General features: G+C 41.3%; 3 protein-coding genes across 3 annotated transcripts; 1 reads left to right on the forward strand and 2 right to left on the reverse strand.

Annotated features, from left to right (window-relative positions):
* Positions 1-401: 401 nt before the first annotated feature.
* On the reverse strand, positions 402-4,242 carry LOC116197865 (ankyrin repeat-containing protein At2g01680). The gene is made up of 4 exons (XM_031528120.1): positions 3,700-4,242; positions 2,291-2,700; positions 1,144-1,695; positions 402-993 (listed from the first exon to the last, which is right to left on the reverse strand). Exons 1-4 carry the CDS (start codon positions 4,061-4,063, stop codon positions 670-672), a joined length of 1,650 nt encoding a protein of 549 aa, XP_031383980.1. The 5' UTR covers positions 4,064-4,242; the 3' UTR covers positions 402-669.
* A 1,808-nt stretch (positions 4,243-6,050) lies between these two features.
* On the forward strand, positions 6,051-9,338 carry LOC116197864 (putative pentatricopeptide repeat-containing protein At3g16890, mitochondrial). Its single transcript, XM_031528119.1, has 2 exons — positions 6,051-8,577; positions 8,760-9,338. Exon 1 carries the CDS (start codon positions 6,214-6,216, stop codon positions 8,062-8,064), a length of 1,851 nt encoding a protein of 616 aa, XP_031383979.1. The 5' UTR covers positions 6,051-6,213; the 3' UTR covers positions 8,065-8,577; positions 8,760-9,338.
* A 184-nt stretch (positions 9,339-9,522) lies between these two features.
* LOC116197863 (nuclear pore complex protein NUP155) lies at positions 9,523-18,963 on the reverse strand. Its single transcript, XM_031528118.1, has 13 exons — positions 18,525-18,963; positions 16,962-17,131; positions 16,136-16,262; positions 15,473-15,735; positions 13,683-15,357; positions 13,377-13,589; positions 13,018-13,265; positions 12,353-12,764; positions 12,014-12,216; positions 11,237-11,576; positions 10,421-10,639; positions 9,932-10,257; positions 9,523-9,807 (listed from the first exon to the last, which is right to left on the reverse strand). The coding sequence occupies exons 1-13, from the start codon at positions 18,681-18,683 to the stop codon at positions 9,690-9,692; spliced, it is 4,473 nt and encodes a 1,490-aa protein (XP_031383978.1). The 5' UTR covers positions 18,684-18,963; the 3' UTR covers positions 9,523-9,689.
* Between the last annotated feature and the right edge of the window lie 318 nt (positions 18,964-19,281).

Below are 19,281 nucleotides of genomic sequence, written 5' to 3' on the forward strand. Positions count from 1 at the left end.
TAAGAAAATCAGGCTGTAAAATCAGAGAGAAGCCTATAGAAATAGTAACCATCACAGACCATGGATAGCGCACGTAGTTGCTCTACAAGAATCTGGTGGTTTCAGCAAATATTCGGCTGGGTGAAATTAGTAAATAGATGTTTTCGTGATAATACGAGAAAAACAAATAATCAGATCCCCATTGTTCCGGTTGAATGGTTGGCTCGATTTTCAGCATCTCGCATAACACTCACGAGCAAGGATAATGCAAGAACCGCACCAATCCATCGAGTATAAACTTGAGTCTAGACTTCCAAGCATACTCGATGGAGTCAACTTCGATTTACTTCCTTTTGACAGACTCAGTTCCGCGTACGACTCTCGAGACAAACTCCAGCACAGTTGAAGCTCGAGGAACCAGGTACACATGAGATAAGAGCCAATCTTAGTATACAAGCAACTTTTGCCATACACCGTCTGCATATTCAAAATCTATCTGCAGACACCATTACAGTTACATTACATTTATCTACAACAGAGTGACGTGGAGTTCCTCGCACATACAACAAACGACGAAGAGACTTCACAACCCTCACCAGCACGAGCCAAGACCAACCTTACATCATTACGCAAACCATAGCCAATGAACTCTCCAAACTAGTAACTGCAGAGCTATATCGGATTCTCTATTTACAGGGCATAGATCTTCTCGTGGTCGGAGTTATAGTCATCAATATCGGATATATTCGCCGAGTAGGACCATGAGAAGGACTTGCTCCCGGTGGCCCTCCTGATGCGTCTTTGTGAGTCGCTTCGAAAGAAACCGAAGCGCTGCCTGAAGACAAAGTAGCACATGCTTGCGAGGGTTCCCACAAGGATCGGGACCCCCATTAGGGTTATTGTGGTGGCCATCCATGAGCTGTGAGCCCCCACGACCACGAAGGCTATTGCGAGGAAGGCCCCACAGGTGCAGGTGCAGGCAGCCCACATAAGCTTGTTCACAACCGAGACCACCTGTGTGATGATCAACCAATCAAAATTATATTATAGTAGGCAAAACTACTTAACTACACATAATCCCAATTTTGGGTCTTATCAGATTTTTGAGTTTTCTCCAGCCAAAAAAATATTGCCTCCACATTAATATATGGAACTTATACTGACCTGCTTCTGGGCCTTCGTGTCCCAAGCAACCAAAGTGATCTGAACCACCACAACTGCTAGGGATATGAAAAGGGATGTAGCGTTTAAGAGACAGAAAACACGAAACCCAACTTCATGGGCTATGTTGGCCTCTCCTGCCTTGGATCCTACCTCAAGATATTGTCCCGGAAGGTTGAAAATGGCCAAGAATGCAATCGAGGCAAATAGAACAGCAACAACTGTGATTGAGTTGGTCGTATTCTGAACAGCTTCCCGGTGGAGCTTCCTTAGTTCTTTAGCAATTCCTGAGACCCGCCTGTTAGTCTTCTCGTTCTGGATGAGCTGTGAGTGGACCTCATGCTTTATATCACTCACGGTCCTCTTGAGTTCCATTGCCTCATCCAATTGGCCCACATACCTCGCGTGCTTGGCTCCTGCTTCTGTTAGGGCTTCCTTTATGTCCAGGGCTGATTCTCCATACTGAAGCTTGTCTGCGAGGTCCATGGCCGTTTCACGTTGGTTGTTGATGGCATTGACATCAAGAGATGTGTAGCTCAGCAGAAGGCGCACGTTCTAAAGAAGTAACCAGTAAAAGGGGGCGATAGTTATAAATCAAAACTTTCATGAATAAAGATACGAAAACACTCTGCTTATATGAATGCCTGAGTGGATTACAGGTTATTATGAGCATGCATGACTGCTGTAGAAACCAGAGGAAAATTTAGACATAAAAATGAACCGGAAAGTTAATACTTTATATCAGCTGTTCTTTAAATATTAACAGGAGCAGTTTTGTCATTTATTAAGCATCGCAGGTGTTCACTTCTGCTCTCCAGCCAAGTACAGGATAAGAAAATGATCCACAAACTCCTCAGAATTATCAATCCTATCTTATTATGCTAAAAGATCTTCCTTATTTGGTTTACCAAAAAGCGTAAAAACCCGCATAGCTCTCTACTCGTTATAGAAAGGAAAATTGTTTCAGAACTTCAAGTAGAGGCATGAGCTCTTTTTTTTTTTTTTTTAAAGCCAAAAAAGGACACCATGACAGCTTAAATCATGAAATGCAGAAGAATAAGACCAGAGAGTCGAGACAAGCTATAGGGTCCATTAAGTTTCAGGAATTACTTCCAGTTTTTTTATCAAACTTTTCACCAATAATAGTTACCTCAGCACGGCATTTCCTCGTTGCTATGTGCACAGCAGTGTTGCCTTTCTTGTCACGTTCATTGAGAATCGAGTGGTCTGCGTCCAAAATTTCCTCCACTATAGCAGGGTTATGTCCTTTAACAGCCATGTGGAGGGCAGTTTGGCCCTTTTTGTCTTTGATTGGGACAATTCCCCGGTCCCGTTCTATAAGAGCCTTTACTATTGGAAGATTTCCATATCTTGCAACTGTATGCAGAGCAGTTTTCCCATTCTTCCTCACAATCCTTATTGAGCTGAGATCAGTATCCAGGATAGCATTAACTACATCCAAGTGGTCTTTAGCAGCAGCTGAATACAGTGGGCTCGTGTTCGTAGAGTCACATGATTTGCAGAGCTCAGGCCAAAGGGCCAACAGCTCCTTCACAATTCCTACATCAAATAAACGGGGAAAGATTTCAGTTGTGGAGAATAACAAATTTTTGAACTTACACAATTGCTGACTTGAAAGGAGGCAAATGATGTGCAGTTACCTAAGATCCCAAAAGAGTTGAAATAAAAAAAAATAAAAAGGGTTCCAGCTTGGAATAACTGATTGAGTATTGGTCATGTACTTTCTGTTTCCCAAAACAAGGTCCTAATTTCAAGAAACCACATCTCGCTGGTCAACAACCCTTCTCAAGCATAGGGAATCTCTATCGAGGAATTGATACACGGAGAACTCCGAGCAGTCAATGAATCTCATAGAGGTATGTATGGGTCAGAGCTGTTATTTCCCAAAATAACTTAATTACGACATGTATTTTTTTCATCATATAGGGATAAAATACCGTTTGGGATCGAAGTTAGACGGCTCTATATAGTAGAAAAAGTTGTGTATGGTAAAAAATCTGAGGAAGAAGCTCAAGTTGGACTGTTTTACCGAGAGTCAAACTCCAGTCATTCCTTTTCTAAAAGCATTTGATTTTCATCAGTGTCTGAAAGTTCATACTTGTCTGCTATGAAACAACAGAGCAATTCAAGTCGAACCGATTCAAATATCATCAGAAACGCAATTAAGTCAAGAAGCTTTTAACAGAGAGTGAATTCAAACTCGTTGAACAATGTCATAACTCTCTGACTTCTATGCATACGCTCATCGACTATACCGAAAATCATGACAGAGTGAAGTCGCAGGGAAACCCAAAATTCCACGGCAAGAACTCAATCAGCAAATACCGACAAAGCTTAAAGACAAATTCTGAGGATTATCTAGAATGTCGTAGAGGACTGATCTAAAAGGAAAAATTAATGAATAACAGAGCTAATGGTTTCACGATCTGAATGGAGTTCTTTATGCTCCAACCAGCACATAAAGTAAGCCCAATAATTCAAGCTCTAAACTTTGAAGAAGGAGGAAGATTTTGTTTGGGGGAAGGAAGAAGGCGATACTCAGGTGGCCGCGGACGGCGGCGACGTGGAAGGCGTCCTTGTCGGACTTGGACCGGATCTTGACGGTGCTGACATCGCAGAACCTCAACAAGTAGCTGAAGACTTGCTCCAGGTTATTCTCCGCGGCTACATAAAGTGGGGTCTGACCGGCGTCGTTCTGCACGGCCATCAGATCGGAAACAGCAGACCCATCAAGCATAGGAGGGTGCTGCCGTTCAGGGTCGTCGAGCTCATCCTCCTCCTTCTCCGCGGCGGCAGCCCTGCCGAGGAGCCTCTGGACGGAGGGGAGGTCGCCGGATCGGACGGCGGAGAAGAAGGACTGGTGGGTGATGAAGCGGAGGGACTTGGAGTCTGCCGTCATCATCTCTCTTCTCCTCAAACGCTGAGGATCATGATTTCAACAGAGACGAGGAGGAAGGAAGCGGTTGGGTGATGAAGCGGTTGGAAGGAAGACCTGAAGGAGGAGGACGAAGAAGAAGTTCAACCGAGAGAAGACCGTGGGAGCATCATCATCATCTTCAGATAAAATTGGACTGCTAGGATTTATTATCATGGAAGTAAAAAAAAATATATATATATATATATATATATTTATATATTTAGGTTAAAAGGTGTCCATAGGATAGCAACTCAACGAGCGTCTATAGTCGGAGTATTATTATCGTAAGCGAGCTTAACAACAAATAGAAAACTTTTCCTTTTATTCGTTCTCAAGGGGACTTGAACCGCGACACTTAAAATACTGACGCATTGTCAGTTGAGTTACATTTTATTAGTGAAAGAAGAAATATTATTATATAATGTAATAATAATAATAATAATAATAATAATATCCTTTTTTTTGATGAATTTATTCCAAAATCACATGTTTATCAGTCTATGCTAAATTATTATTAGCGATTTCCACCAATCTTTTTTTTCTAGAAATTTTCGTTTTTTTCTATTATTTTTTTTATAAGTCCTTTCTATTATTTTCTTGTTTACACATGCTTGATGGCTGATTGTCTGTGGTGAGTGGTGTGGGGTCAAGACGGAGTGCCAATGGCAATTAATGGTGTCATGTCATATCCAATAACAGTACCAAAATATATATTCCAAGAAAAGGCGAAAAAAGAAAATCCATTGTAGAGCTTCTAATATATTTTTTTCCTTTTCCATTTTTTGCAATATTGGACAGTGCTGGTCTCCTTAATCTACATGTTTTCTCTAATTCTATTCAGTCTTAGACTAATTAGAATCTTCTTCTAAACATGATTACGATATTTTTCTTGGACCTCATAATATCCGAATAACAAGGACCACCCAACTTCAAGTCTAGTAGTTTCTTTTTTCCCATTAGTTGCGGTGCGAACGTGTCTTTATTTATTGAGGTTAGTTGAGTGCATGTTATCAGTTGTCTGCTAATTAATAGCTAAATTTGAGGCTTCTTACATAAAAAAAAAAAAAGAAGCTAGGCTAGGCTAAAATATATAATATGCTAAATGTAATATCATCAAGAGTAATGCTAAAATTACTAATGGAAAAAAAAACACACACACACAATTTGAGATCTGAAATTCAAGGGAGAAAAAGAGGAAGATCTATCGTACAGTTTACGGAGCTCTTCCATGTGATTAGGAATTGTTGGAAAATTCTTGAGAGCATTTGGTTTGAGTATTACTATATCATATGAAATATCAAGCTTACATGGAAAATATATAACTCAAATGTGAGATTATTATATATATGGTGAATATATTAAGCTCGTCATAAATATAGTTGGCGCTGTGCATATTGATATGTGCAGTGTTGTAACTAACGCGTTAAGTATCTCGCCTGGGGAGTATTTTCGCAAGAATGAAACTCAGAGGAATTGACATGCTCTACGGCACAATTTTGCAGAGAAATAGCCAATTTGTTTCTCGAGAACATATGAGAAGTATGCTTAATATCATTTGATTGAATAGTTGACCCTAATAATATAATATAAATTCTTCTTTTTTTTTTTGCTGAATATAAGATATAGGTCTTAATAACATTATTCTCATTCCGACCGCTCTATTATAATCTTTCTAAAAGTCTTAATTCTGAATCTCATCATCAATTGCTTCATAAATTGCTCCACCCATCAATTAAGACATTGTCATTCACTTTGTTAAAAAGTTTTGAATTGGAGAATATTTCTTTTTTTTTTCAATTAACCGTAAAAACGTGCATACGACTATACGGAACCTACAAGGAAAAGGAAAAAAAAAAAGCCACTCCTAATGCTGGGTTATAATTTCGGTTTAAGCTTCAGTTCGGGGATCGATTTTTAATTTTCAGTAAATATTGGGAATTTTTACGCAATTAACTCTTTTTTTTTTGGAGGCACTCGCCATTCGACCTGGAGGAGCTGCTTCAGTTCAGCCTTCAACAGTCGAATTACCCCGGCCCCTTCCTTACTCTTCCGCCGCTGCTTCGCGGCAACGTAGCCCCCACCTCTCCCCGCGCCCGCCCGCCCTTTCCGGCGGAGCTGTAACTAAGACTGGCTCCATGCACGCAGTATTAGCTGATAGGGCTTCACCGGCACTGAAATCCCTTCCTCGAAGTATCCTGTGCTCGAAGAATCCCTTCCTCTCCATCGCCGCAGAAGGTATTTCCTCCGCTTCAGCTCCCATTGGCGCGGAGCCCACTTCACGTCGCAATCGGATCGATCACCTCTACATCTCTCGGATTCTTTCGAGAAAGGACTGGTCTTTGCTCCTAAACTCCGAGTTGAAGGCCAAGAGGATCCTCCTCACTCCTCACTCCGTCGTGAGCATACTTCAAAATCAAGAAAACCCAGCATACCCGTTGAAGTTTTTCGTTTGGGTCTCAAATATCGACCCTTTGCTCGCTCGGGATCAGTCGGTTCGAGCCATCCTGGCGAGAGCCTTTTGCAGGAAAGGCCCTGTCGTGCTATCTCCTGAGCTGCTTCAGGATATGAGGAACTCGGGGTATCGGTTCACGGAAGATTTGCTATGCATTCTGATTGGCAGCTGGGGGAGATTGGGATTGGCAAAGTACAGTGATGAAGTTTTCGGGCAGCTTTCGTTTCTTGGGTTTTCGCCGACCACTAGGCTGTACAACGCTATTATCGATGCGCTGGTGAAATCGAACTCGCTCGATATGGCTTATTTGAAGTTCCAGCAGATGGCAGCAGATAAGTGTAAGCCTGATCTTTTCACGTACAACATACTCATACACGGAGTCTGTCGGGCGGGTGTGATGGACGAAGCTCTCCGTTTGGTCAAACAGATGGAGGCAACGGGATATTTCCCGAATGTCTATACATACACTATACTTATCGATGGGTTTTGTAACGCAAAGATGGTTAGTGAAGCCTTCAGGATTGTGGAGACAATGAGGAAGAGGAAGGTATACCCAAGTGAAGCGACTGTGAGGTCGTTAGTTCACGGAGTGTTCCGTGCTGTGGATAAGGAGGAGGCATTTCGGTTGTTGTTGGATTTTATGATAAGGGAACCCGTCTTGCCTAAAGTGGCCTATGATACGCTAGTGTATTGCCTCTCAAACAATTCCATGGCAAAAGAAGTTGCTTTTCTTTTGAGTAAGATGGGGAAGAGAGGCTATGTTCCTGATGGAGGTACTTTTAATATCGCGCTGGTCTGCCTAATCAAGGGTTTGGATCTAAATGAAGTCCTTGAGATATTAGAGGGTTTTACCAGCCGAGGATTGATTCCTGGGTTCAGTACTTTTCTCATGCTAATTGAAGTATTGTACAGATCAGGAAGAACTGTGGATGGTGATCGATACTTTGCTCAGATGATCGAGCACGGACTTGTGTCAAATGTTGTCTCTTATAATATGGTGATCGATTGCTTCTGCAAAGCTAAACTGTTGGAAAGGGCAGTTGATATTCTCAGGGAGATGCATCATAAGGGTGTTGTGCCGAATCTCATTACCTTTAATACTCTTATAAGTGCGTATGCTAAGGGCGGTAAGATAAACGAGGTCCGCAATATGTTAGGGATGCTTTTTGAATTTGGATTGAAACCCGATGTTGTTACTTTTAGTGCTGTAATTGATGGCCTATGTAGAGTGAACCGAGATGAGGATGCATTAAGTTGTTTCATGGAGATGGTGGAGTGGGGTGTTGCCCCTAATTCAATCACATACAATACTTTGATACGCTCCTTATGTATCACTGGAAATGTAGGTAAGGCACAGGAACTTCTTAGACAGATGCAAGAAAGTGGCATTGACCCTGAGGTCCTCTCTTTCAACTCTGTCATTCGAAGTTACTATACGATGAATAAGATTGAGAAGGCAGAGAAGATTGTTTATTCAAGGTCAAGATTGGGTTTGAATCCCAGCAGTAATCCACATGTCTCTGAAAGCAAATAACCAAGTGACTTGATTCAGGATCATCTAGTTCAGTAGCATAGCTGACATGAGGCAAGAGGTGCATTCACAAGATGAAAAGAAAGAGGAATCCATTCAGCTTATGATCTTGTCTTTTCGAGGGAAGAAGATTATTCGAACTGATCAGATAGGTCACATTGGTGTGCTTCAGTGAGCATGTAACTAATGCTGTCCTCAGTGCTGATGTGGCTTTGAAGGACAGAAAGGTAATAAAAATGGACATGTTGACTGTGACCTTACCGTTCTGAGAGGAGGATGAGTTCGCTGTTGTTGAGAGCAAGAGCAAGTTATGGAAGCTGTAAATTATGAAAGCACCTTCTACTGGAATTTCTCGGATGATGGACTATATCACAAAATTCAGTTTGGAAGCAATTATGAAGTGAGTGCCTTTTATGGTCGAAAAGGTCCAGAGGAATGGAATACTAACCGCTGCAACATCTATTTATGATATTTTTGTCGGCAAGGTCATCGCTAGACAGATCGTCCACTTTCCAGGTTCTTCTATCAACTTTTGTGATTCCTTTGTGTATGCTTCAACAAGTGCATTGTCAATTAACATGAGTACAGGACAAACTGTGATTCTTAGAATTATGGATGTTTTGATTGGTGCTGCATTTGAGTTATTTTCCGAGAATTAATAAATTTTACACTGCTGTTTTTTTTTTTTTTTTTTCCAGAAATGAATTTCCGTTGGCAGGAAGAAGCTTGATTTGGTCTTGGAAAGTGGCGTCCGGCTATCCATCTCAAAGCAATGAAAGGTTTGCCACCATATTACTATTGGGAGCATGAATAATAAGGTTTACTACTGCATGTCATCATATCCGAAGGACTATTTCTACGTTGTCCTAAAAACAAAGCGGATCTAATCTGCGAAAAAACGCTTTCAAAATTGTCATATTCGAAATGAATATAGTATGGATCACTGTATGTTGGACTGAATTGTGAAGGGTAACTTTGAAAAACCACACAGAAAGAGGAAGCCAGAAGGGGTTGAGTGCCAAAAATCAGCCATGATCTGTAAGATTCTGTTGACGCTGTACCAGTTTTTTCGACTCTGCAACATCTCTAAGTTGTTTCAGGTGTTTTCCATGGAAAATTGCGTGGCAAGTTCATGTTTATGTCAATTACTTACCGTGCACGTGATTACAAATACTTGGTATTCTACCTTAGAAGTTTATGATCCACTTCGGTATATATTACAATTGTGTACTGATGATGATTCTAGTGTCGTTTTCTAAGCTGAAATAAGTTCTATATCTATAACAACAATATTCCAATGTCACTTCTTGAGATAGGTGTGTCCATCCGCATGATAAATTCAATTACATGTTAAGAATTTTCGTTGGAATTTGTTACAAAGTTAATGACATGAACGGATGAGATGAATGGGAGAATGGAAGTTAGCAAAACAGAGCATAAATTTCGCCACCAGACCGGTCAACTGTTTAACGAGCAGGAGCTTCATTCTGAATTTGCATTCTTCTCCGGAAAATTTAATAACACCGAATCAGCATCATATATATGCAACAAGAATGCTATTATTGGCACAAGCAATTTGCAACTGAGTGAAAAGCTAAGCTCGTACAAGATCCATGGTAAATGAACAATCAGAACCGATTGAAGGAGTACGGACTTATGAGAGACTCTTCAAGTTCTCTAAACCCTAAATAGACTGCCTCCGTTTGGCTCTGTGGAAGGGCTAACCGGCGCACCTCGGTCATATACCTGTTTTTGCAAAACCAATTAGTATAGGTAGAGTTCACAATTAGGACCGAGAAAACTATCGATCTTCAAAGTAAGGTGAAAAGACAAAGAGGGTCAAAGATAGTAATGAAACAACAAATCAGACCTGTTTGCTGCGCTCGTGATCTTGTCTCGGACACCTTGACTAACTGCCGCTGTCTGGTCATACGAGTGTGCACCAAGAATTAAGGATGCACCCACAGGGCTCGTATTCATTCTCTGAGCCAGTGTGGACATGGCCCACTCCCGGAGCACTACCAGCACAGACCGGAGGAGGCGTAGCCTAAGAGCTGGAGATGGTAAAATGGCTCCGTTGGATAAGAGTTGATCGTATGTGTTAAGCACGGGTTCAATGGCACCCTTGCAGGCTGCAAGAAGAGCCCTTGCGACATCTTCATCTCCGACAGCTTCGGCACCTGAATTCAGTCTCTCCTGCACAAAATCAAAATACCAGTCAAATAATTGAGCTATCACAAGACATTGGTAGAAATATCAATTGTCCCCTCCTATATAATTCCCATCCGAAAGAAACAAAGAAACATAAGAACAGCTGTAGACATGATCGAGGTAATTGTCAGAGGATTAGACGACAAACCAATGCAGCCTTCTCGAGGTGAAGACACAAAGTATCCAACGGTAAAATTGCTCCATCGCCAGGATAGATGTTTGCACCAACCCTCTTCAGCACCGAACAAGCTTCGGCGATGCCACCTCGCCATAGGGCTTGATCAATAAGTCGAGCCCAAGTCTCCCTCACTATGCTACTATCAGCATCACCAGAGTAGTTTGCAAAGTATAGCATTTCAAGACATACCTAGGAACAACAAAATAGAGGCGAGGAAAAACAGTGAAGAAGCAGAGAAAGAAAGCACAAGAGATGCAAACCAGCTTAATGATATCCCAATTTAAATAAACATAGAAACTGCAGCTTCGTGATGATCTCTGGCTCGGAACCAGAATTTCTTAGTAAGATATAACGCCTCAACATGACGAATTTTCCAATTCTCTATACCCTTCTTGCAACTTTCATAACCAGAAACAAAAAAAAGAAATAGAAAACTTAGTTTATGTCAGTAATTTTATGGAACTTCCGACTAAGCATTCAAGTCGCTCTGTCCATGTTTTTCTACCCATTGAAATTCCACCCTGGTATCTCTCCCTCTCATATTCAAACAATTCAGAAGCTTTATCTCAAATGGTCATCATCAACCAACTCTTTTCCTTCCCATCATATTCAATATTGACTTCAGAAATCACCAAGAGCAATCATAGCAAGGCATGGGTATAAGTGTTTTTATTTACTCTCAAACAGTTTTGTGTCAATATAGAAGACACATGAGAACAAATCTCTTTACCTAATTCCACATACATTCTGAAGATTGAAATAAATGAAGCTATCAAAAGGACTTACCGCCCAAAGCTCAAATGGAACAGCATACTCATTGTAAAGCTGAGTGATACTCTTCAAATCCAGTGATAGCTCCTTGGCCTTTTCCCGTGCAGCATTGGCATAACTCGGGTCAATAGTCACATTGCCATTGGGTTGGGTAGAATCGGAGGTTTCAGCTTGGGAATCAAACCTCGAGGCTATTGTCTCCAGTTCCTCTTTTATTTTTATCTGGAATCGCAGAACGGCTAGTTTCCCTTCCAGCAAATCTAGCAGTCCACTATCGAAAGCCTGTGGTCCCGGAAGGCCATTGCCATTGCTAGCATTTTTGGCTTGTAAAACCGCATTACTCAGATATTGGAACCTGAAAGAGGAAGATAAGGAGCAATGAGAAAGTCAATTTCTTCAATTTCAATTTGAATTGGCAATCGATATCCCTCTTTCCATGTCTTCAGCGCAGAACTCATAAACTTCTTCTATAAGAATAATGAAGTAACCAACTACTGGCTGCTAGTGATAGTATTCTTCCAGGAAAATATATCTACCATATAAATTTCAGCCACAGAATAAAACACTTAAATCAGAATATTATTTGCATTAAAAAAGAAGACTCAGAGATGAGATAGAATTATGACCACAATATAAGCCACAAAAGCAACTAACTTAATTTCACGAGAAACATGACCGAAGGGTGCTAGATGAATCATGATAGTTAATTTTACCTTAAAAGAAAAGGATAAAAATTAAACCTCAGAGACCAAATATTTGAAAGATAAAATACTATCAACGATGGACCCCAACCTCTGTTCTAGAGTGGGAACATCTCCATCACCAGTGGATCGCCTTTCTGCCAGTCTTAGTAAGACATGAGCTGCAAGTATGTGCTGCCTCTTTAGAACATAATACCGAGCAAGAAGATCAAAGTACTTGGCCTGATTAGCCTGAATGTTTCCTCCAAGTTGTCCTATAGCAGATGTAGATGTCACCGCAGAAACAGCTCTAACCTGCAAGGCAGATGGCAAATATCTCCATGAGTTAGGTGCTAAAAATGGTTCGTTAAAGACTATATTAACTTCATGTATTACTTCAATCTATACCCATAAAAATGAAACTGGAAGAGGAAAAAAACAAAGATAATACCTCTTGCACGGGTCCTCGTCCGGCACTTTGCAGGAAAGGAACCAAATCAGGGCCTCCATATTCCAACAACTCGTTTTCAAGGCCAAGGTTAATCATAGCGCGATATAAATACTCATGAAACAATCTATCAGGTGATTGAACACCAAGCTGAACGATTTGGCATATATATTTCTTTCGAGAAGCCTGATCGAGGACTGAGGAAGTGGCAGCCCTAATAGGAGACCCAAATTCCTCTCGGGGGGTCTCACCTTTCAGAGAGCGTAAAGCACTAACTACAATTTCATAGCACTGCTCACGCTGAGCTATGGCATGCTCGTGAATCACTGCATCAACTTGGTCATTTATAGCATCACCGGCAGGGTCAAGTGATCGTGCCTTCTCAAGAGGTAACCGAACCACTGCTTCATAGAACCTGCACCGGCCTCCATGTTAGCATTATGGAAACAGATGTTTACACATTCTCTTTTTGGTCTTTGTTAGTGGAGAATGCTTCTAAAAAAATTTGGATAGAAAAGTAGAAAGAAGAGAATGGAGAAGAAAGAATCACCACAATCAAAATTGGCCCTGGAAAAGCCACTGCCGGTTTTCCAACATGGAACTGCTTATCTTTTACCAGGTTTTATTATGTGATAATATATAGATGCAGGATATAACATTAAACTAACCTCAAGTCCTCAAACCGCTTACAAACAGTTCGCAGGTCAGCAGATTCTGGAACTTTGCTCAACAAATTGAAGGCCTCTTTTGCAAGATTCTCCCTCTCCCTAGTATCTGTAGTGACCGCAGCTCTCTCGAGATATTCCACAGCCAAGAAGAACTTATAGTCAGACTCTTTAAAGTAGCTAGGACAACCCTCCCGTAACCTTGCACTTATATCATCTACTGTGCCCCTGCCATCAGGACCAGTATAAAACTGGAGAAATATTCATAAAGTTGTTAAGAAAATCAATCGAGCAGACAGCCTACAAAGGAAATGGGAAAAACTTTTAAAAAGAACACCTTATATCAGTCAAGTCTGCATTACCTCCATCAGAGCAGATATGAACCTTGTCGCAAGCCGGTCACCTTCCTCGGAACAAACTAGTTGATGAAATGTAAGCTGAAGTAGCGCCCGCTGTGAATTAGCATCAAAAGCCTGAACCAATCGTGTCACATGATGCTGTGAAATAAGTTGAAGCAAAAAAAGAGCTTCACTTGATCTGAGAAGCAATTGCCTGATGCACTCCATTGCTCTAACCTGCCAAGGAGAAATAGGATGAACAGATATATAAGAATAGAAGCCAAAGAATAAAGTCTGAATTTGTATTTCAATTATACTATCTAGACCTACCTCCATTGCAGCCAATTCTGCAGGACTATATGGTAACCTTTGCCTCTTATTAGCGGTCCCACTACCGTTAGACTCAACATTGCGAGAGTAAGAACCAAACAAGTTCCTCATCAGACTCCTGTCCCCAGCCCCTAATTCTGAATGTGCTCCATATAATATAGAGCCAGACCAGTCTCCCAGGCCAGCCACACATCCGTAGAGACCTCTCCTCTGATCCCTTCGGGACCTCAGAAACTTCTCTAAAGAACGAAGTTTATTCTCAAGAAGTAGCATAGGCCCCGTAGGAAGCCTACACACAATTACCCCAGCTTCAGGTGGTGCATCAGAAGAGGAAGTGAAGTCCCCTTTCTTGATCATTACTGGAAGTTCCCACAGTGGATACAGCAGTCTTGATGAACACAAGCAGAGCCCTTCATGGGCCGCTGAGAAGACGGGCTCTGCCTCCTGCACAACCTGGCCCATGCTAAAGCCTCCACCTGCAGTTCTAGTGCTGGACAATCCGCTGCTTCCTTCAAGCTGTGGCATTCCCACAACTCTTGGATCCTCAAATGCCTCAGCAGCTTTCTCAGCAACAGCATTGCTCACAATATTCTCAGAGTGGACAATCCTCGCAGCTAACATTAAACACATAGCAGCGGCCTCACTTGCACCGAAACGATTGAAGAACTCATCTAATACAGATCTAGGTGAATTGGATTCAAACAACCTCCTCAGAATATCAACAGGCCTATTAAAGACGACTTCCATCAAGCCCATTGTACTGAAAACAATGAACTTCCTCCTGGGAAGGATATGTTGTACGGAAAGGTCACTTCTTGCCCAAAGTTTTCCTGCTGTCTTCTCAGGGGACTCCCCTGAGCTTTCAATCGCATAGTATTCAAGCTCTGAATACAGTGACTGAACAGTGACGGCTGTATCTGGCAGGGGCAGGGCATCTGCGACAAAGAGCATTCGACCTTCAACAGGTAGGGAAGACACTGACTCCCTCAATGCTCGAGAACTCCTTGCACTTGTTCCTAAACTACCAGTTGAAGAGGATTGTGTGCTGGAATCCTTACTCACAATAAGAAAAGAGGACATGGACGGGGGAGATGAATCAGAAAGTACAAGAATTCCAGCAGAGTAAAACGCTGACTCCACCTTCAGAGAGAGGTCCTCGCTTTGGGGTCTACTTGCCAAAGATAGGTTCCCGAAGGAAAGCCCACCGCTGACCCCAAGAGGCGGAGAAGGTCTAGTAGTCACGACTTTTAAGCAGCTTGGCTTATAATGGTCGGAATTAAATCTTCCCAATCCTCCAACACTGCCTGTGTTTCCGCTGAACGGTGAAGTGGAAATATACATCCTTCTTCCATCAGATAAGACTGCAACGAGATGTAGGCACTTTGATTCTAGGGTCGATAAAGGGGAAATGCATACTATGGAGGGCTTAGCTGATCTGCTTGGGGCTCTTGGTGCTGCTGAAGATTGTCTAGCACCATACTGTGCATCTCTTTGACTGATTAGGTTCCTTTCTTCAGTAACTTTCCTCAGGGGACCATCTCCATTGGATCCCAGGGCAAACACCTGGAGTTTCATCTCCTCAGTCCGTGCATATAGAATGTGTCTTTCATTATCAAAGACCATCTCTACAACAGGATCAACTGCAGCAAACTTGAATACATTTGGCACAACCCACCTGGAAAAGTAATAAAAAATCTCTAAGTTTGGCATGAAAATCCTCGCAATGCCAAGATATTGACAAAATCCAATCTGCACCTTCAAAAATATAGTGACAGAAAGAAGAAAAGTACCTTGAAAGAACACTCCCTATACCAGCTGTAAGGCAAATTTTACGACAACGTTTGTGCCACCCTGAACCAGTGGTGTAATACAGTTCGTAAATGTGCCCATCACGACCTGCCAAGAAAATTCTACCCAACGCCGTGCAGGTAATGCAAGTCATAGTGATTCCATCAGAGGGTACTGTATACTCTGGCAAAGGCTGTAGTGAGACCTCCGAGTACGGATCGGTACCATCAGCACCAGCTGAGCAGCACACTCCAACAAGAATCAGCTGATAAAAGCAATAGACTGATAAGAAATGACAAGATTTGGCCTCTAAAGTTCAGAATTTTTTTTTTTTTTTGGCTAACCCTAGGTGTGTAGGCTTCGCCCGACTAATTCCCAGGGCTCCGTGAACCCCCGGCGATGCACGGACAGGTAATCACGCCAAAGGCACTCCAGTGGCTCCAAGGGGTTTCGAACCCGGGATCGGGTGGGGATATTAAGCTCCTCCTTACCACTAGGCCAAACCCCTTTGAGTTCTCTAAAGTTCAGAATTATGCAGAAATTTCAATGTTAAAATCAGCAGCAAGCATCTGGTGTGACTGAAATAAAGAGTTATTCCCAATCACAATTTCCCTATATGCATTCATAATCAGAGAAGAAAGGGAGAATGCTATAAACTTTAGTACCTCAATAGGCGTTGCTAAAATCAACAAATACTGGATTGCTTCAATAAAAATGCCAGGTTTGGATTTGGCAAGGCCAACTGCACATATAGCTTGTTCCTCAACATTAAATTCAGGACACTGGCCATCCCTAATCAACAGAAAAAAGTGAAGAAAAGAGACGAATTTGTTAACCATGAAAAATCATGGCATGACTTCTTGGAGGATAGAAGGTGACATCAAAGGAAGATCTTCCAGCAAAAAGTAATGCCAAATAACTCTTGCATACATCCATCATCAAATTGAACAGAAGACAACCTAGTAAAAAGAACAAGTTCCAATGACCTAAGGCAATAAATATGAACAAAGAAACAGCAGACTAGAGCAATGAGCTAATAAAATTAGCTAGCTGAAAAAAAAAATGTTCCTTCACAATTGCACCTAGTCCAATTCAATTGCTACGAGAAACCTCCAGTCCTTGCATATATTAAGAATTATCTTTTGGAATATCCAACTGAAAGCTTAATGGGAAGCAACAATTGCATATGGATCAATAAATTTTCAGATGAAGAAAGCTTAACCATGTTTCTTTCTGTCATGGCTTCTTATGTGCCTCTATCTTCACAAACGATGAGGTCTCTCACCTTCATCGAATTGAAAATTATATTATTTTATAATTGGAATGACAAGATCTGCCCATTAAATGAATACTTTCAGCTAATCAGGTTGGATTTAACTCTATCAATTAAACCTAGACTGAATAAAGAAACAATAATATCATTGGCAAAGGACCTATTTTAGCAACTTACAGGATGTGAATATTCAGCAAGAAAGATAAAGACAAGCTCACCGCTTATCAAACCGCCAAAGAAACAGAGAATTATCTACTGATGCCCATGCCCTGCGTATTTCTGGAAATATCCCACATAGAGCAGTTCCTTCGCCACCAGCTGCATTATATCTTTCAATAAGTATGGAAGGCAACTCCCATGTATCCACTACCTCTACCATAGGAGGCCACTGCAATGTAATTTCAAATTAATGATTAGTCTGTGAACCTCCCAAATTCCACTTAAAAAAATGATGACAGTAAGCACCCCATTGCTGATGGTCTTTTCATAGTGGTTACAGGCATTAGTATGCTCATTCTAAGATAAGGGAGAGGTGCACAAAGTGAAACATGTGGTCACTGATCAAGACCAATCGAAATCCAATACCTAATCCTTGGTTTCAAATCCCAATTGGAAACTTAATTTGAGCCATATTAACATGCTAAGAGAAAAATATTGTCTGCAACTGTTTAGAGAGAGAGAGAGAGGAGAAATCTAACAATGTAAAGCTCACTATGAGACTCAATTCTGTATATCTCCATCAGTTTGAGTACCAATCTTGAAGTATTATTTCGTCAGCTGACATTGCATTTTACATACGTGCCAACCAGAAAGCTAAAGCTACCCCATCAAGAAATCAAATACAGAACTTTTTTCTTTTTCTTTTTTTTTGGGATAATTTCAAATACCTAACTTTTAGCAAGCCAAATATCGCTAATCCAAAATAGGAGGACAAGACCAAGGGGCCGTGCAACCCTCCGAGATGCTCACAACAGGAATCTAAGATCTAAAAGTAAAGAAGAAAATTAGACTTCCCACAAAGCTATAAATTCATATCCGACTAAAAATCTCCAGACTTAAGGCCAAAAAAGCTGAGAAGGTTCCGATTTCAAGCTGCCACTATTAACCTCAGTGGACCCATACGGATTAGCTGCTGCGGCTATGAAATCCAACCAAGTATTAATAAATGGCACTTGAACCAACACTAGCTAAAGAAAGTCCTATACATTGGGAAAGCCATTTGGGCTAGTTTGCCACATCAAGATAAATAAGATATTGCAGCAGATCCATGGAGTGTCAATCCCCAATGACCATTTAGGACCAGGAGTTTCATATGCATTTCATTGCAGAAACGACGAAGAACAGTATAGCTATCATATTGATCGGACCACGTCACTCACCAAAAAAGCAAGAATTCTACTCTCCATCCCATAAATTCAAGCCAATAGTAAAAAGAACATCTTTTTGGTCTATAACCATCAGAAAGTTGAGTGGAAGAAAAATAAAAACTTTCCAATAGCTGCTGATTTTCACTCTTCTCGTTGTTGGGTGAAAAGAAAATTAGCTCCTTGGTCTTTTCTTCTGTTCTCAATAAAACCAGAAACTGTTCCAATGAAAATCCGGAAAACGATGGAAATCGAGCTAAAGCAGAATCGCGCACTAAAAGCTGCTTTTCTACCCAAAGAGAAGATCCCAAACTTCAACCTATGCTGCATTCTAGAGATAAAGTTTCAGCATCATCGTCATCATCAAAAGGACCTCAAAATTCCCTAAATTCAAAAGAGAGAAATTTTCAGCATTACCTCTCTCGGGTGCGTCGAGTAAGGATGGCTAGCGTATCTAGAAGCTTCAAGGGCATCTTCGAGGTCGATGTGAGAAGCAGCTTCGCGGACAATCCGGTCAGTCACGACGGTACCAGCATTGGTGACATCCCTCATCACAATCTCCTCCTCCCACGACATCTTCCCAGCGTATGCCCTAGACTGGAGGGTCGACACGACAGAGACGGACGGAGAGCAGCTGTGGGACTTTGTCTGTTTGTGCGGGCGAGGAACCCTAATTCGAATTCCAGCGCCCTGCAATTTCCCCGGGAAAATCAAATCATCGGTTGGCTTGGGGCCTTCAAAATTGCGAGGGAGGGAGGGAGGGAGTTTGAATGAATTAATGAGTGAGAGTTTCTTGAGAAGTAATGAAGGGTTTTTGAGAAGTAGGGTTTTTGAGAAGCGATAAAGGGTTTAATGGTGATGGTGGCGGGCAAATTAAGCTTTTTCATATTTAAAAAAAGAAAAAGAAAAAAGAAGCTGTTTCTGAAATTTAAATAAAAATAATTTATTTATTGAGGATTACTTACTATTTTTCTTTTTCTTTTTTTTTTTCTTTTTCTTTCCGATTTTGAAGAAAACTAGTCGGTTGGCTCGTGCATTACGCAAGCCAGACGACAAATTTTTCTTTTTTTCCTTAAACTTATGAAAACAATATTACCTTTATTCACTCGCTAATGTGACAATGTCACTCGTCAGCACCACACTAAAATATTTATTAATCTTCAATATCTTTCCA

This window comes from Punica granatum, chromosome 2 (genome assembly GCF_007655135.1).
Source record: "Punica granatum isolate Tunisia-2019 chromosome 2, ASM765513v2, whole genome shotgun sequence".
Lineage (NCBI taxonomy): Eukaryota > Viridiplantae > Streptophyta > Magnoliopsida > Myrtales > Lythraceae > Punica > Punica granatum.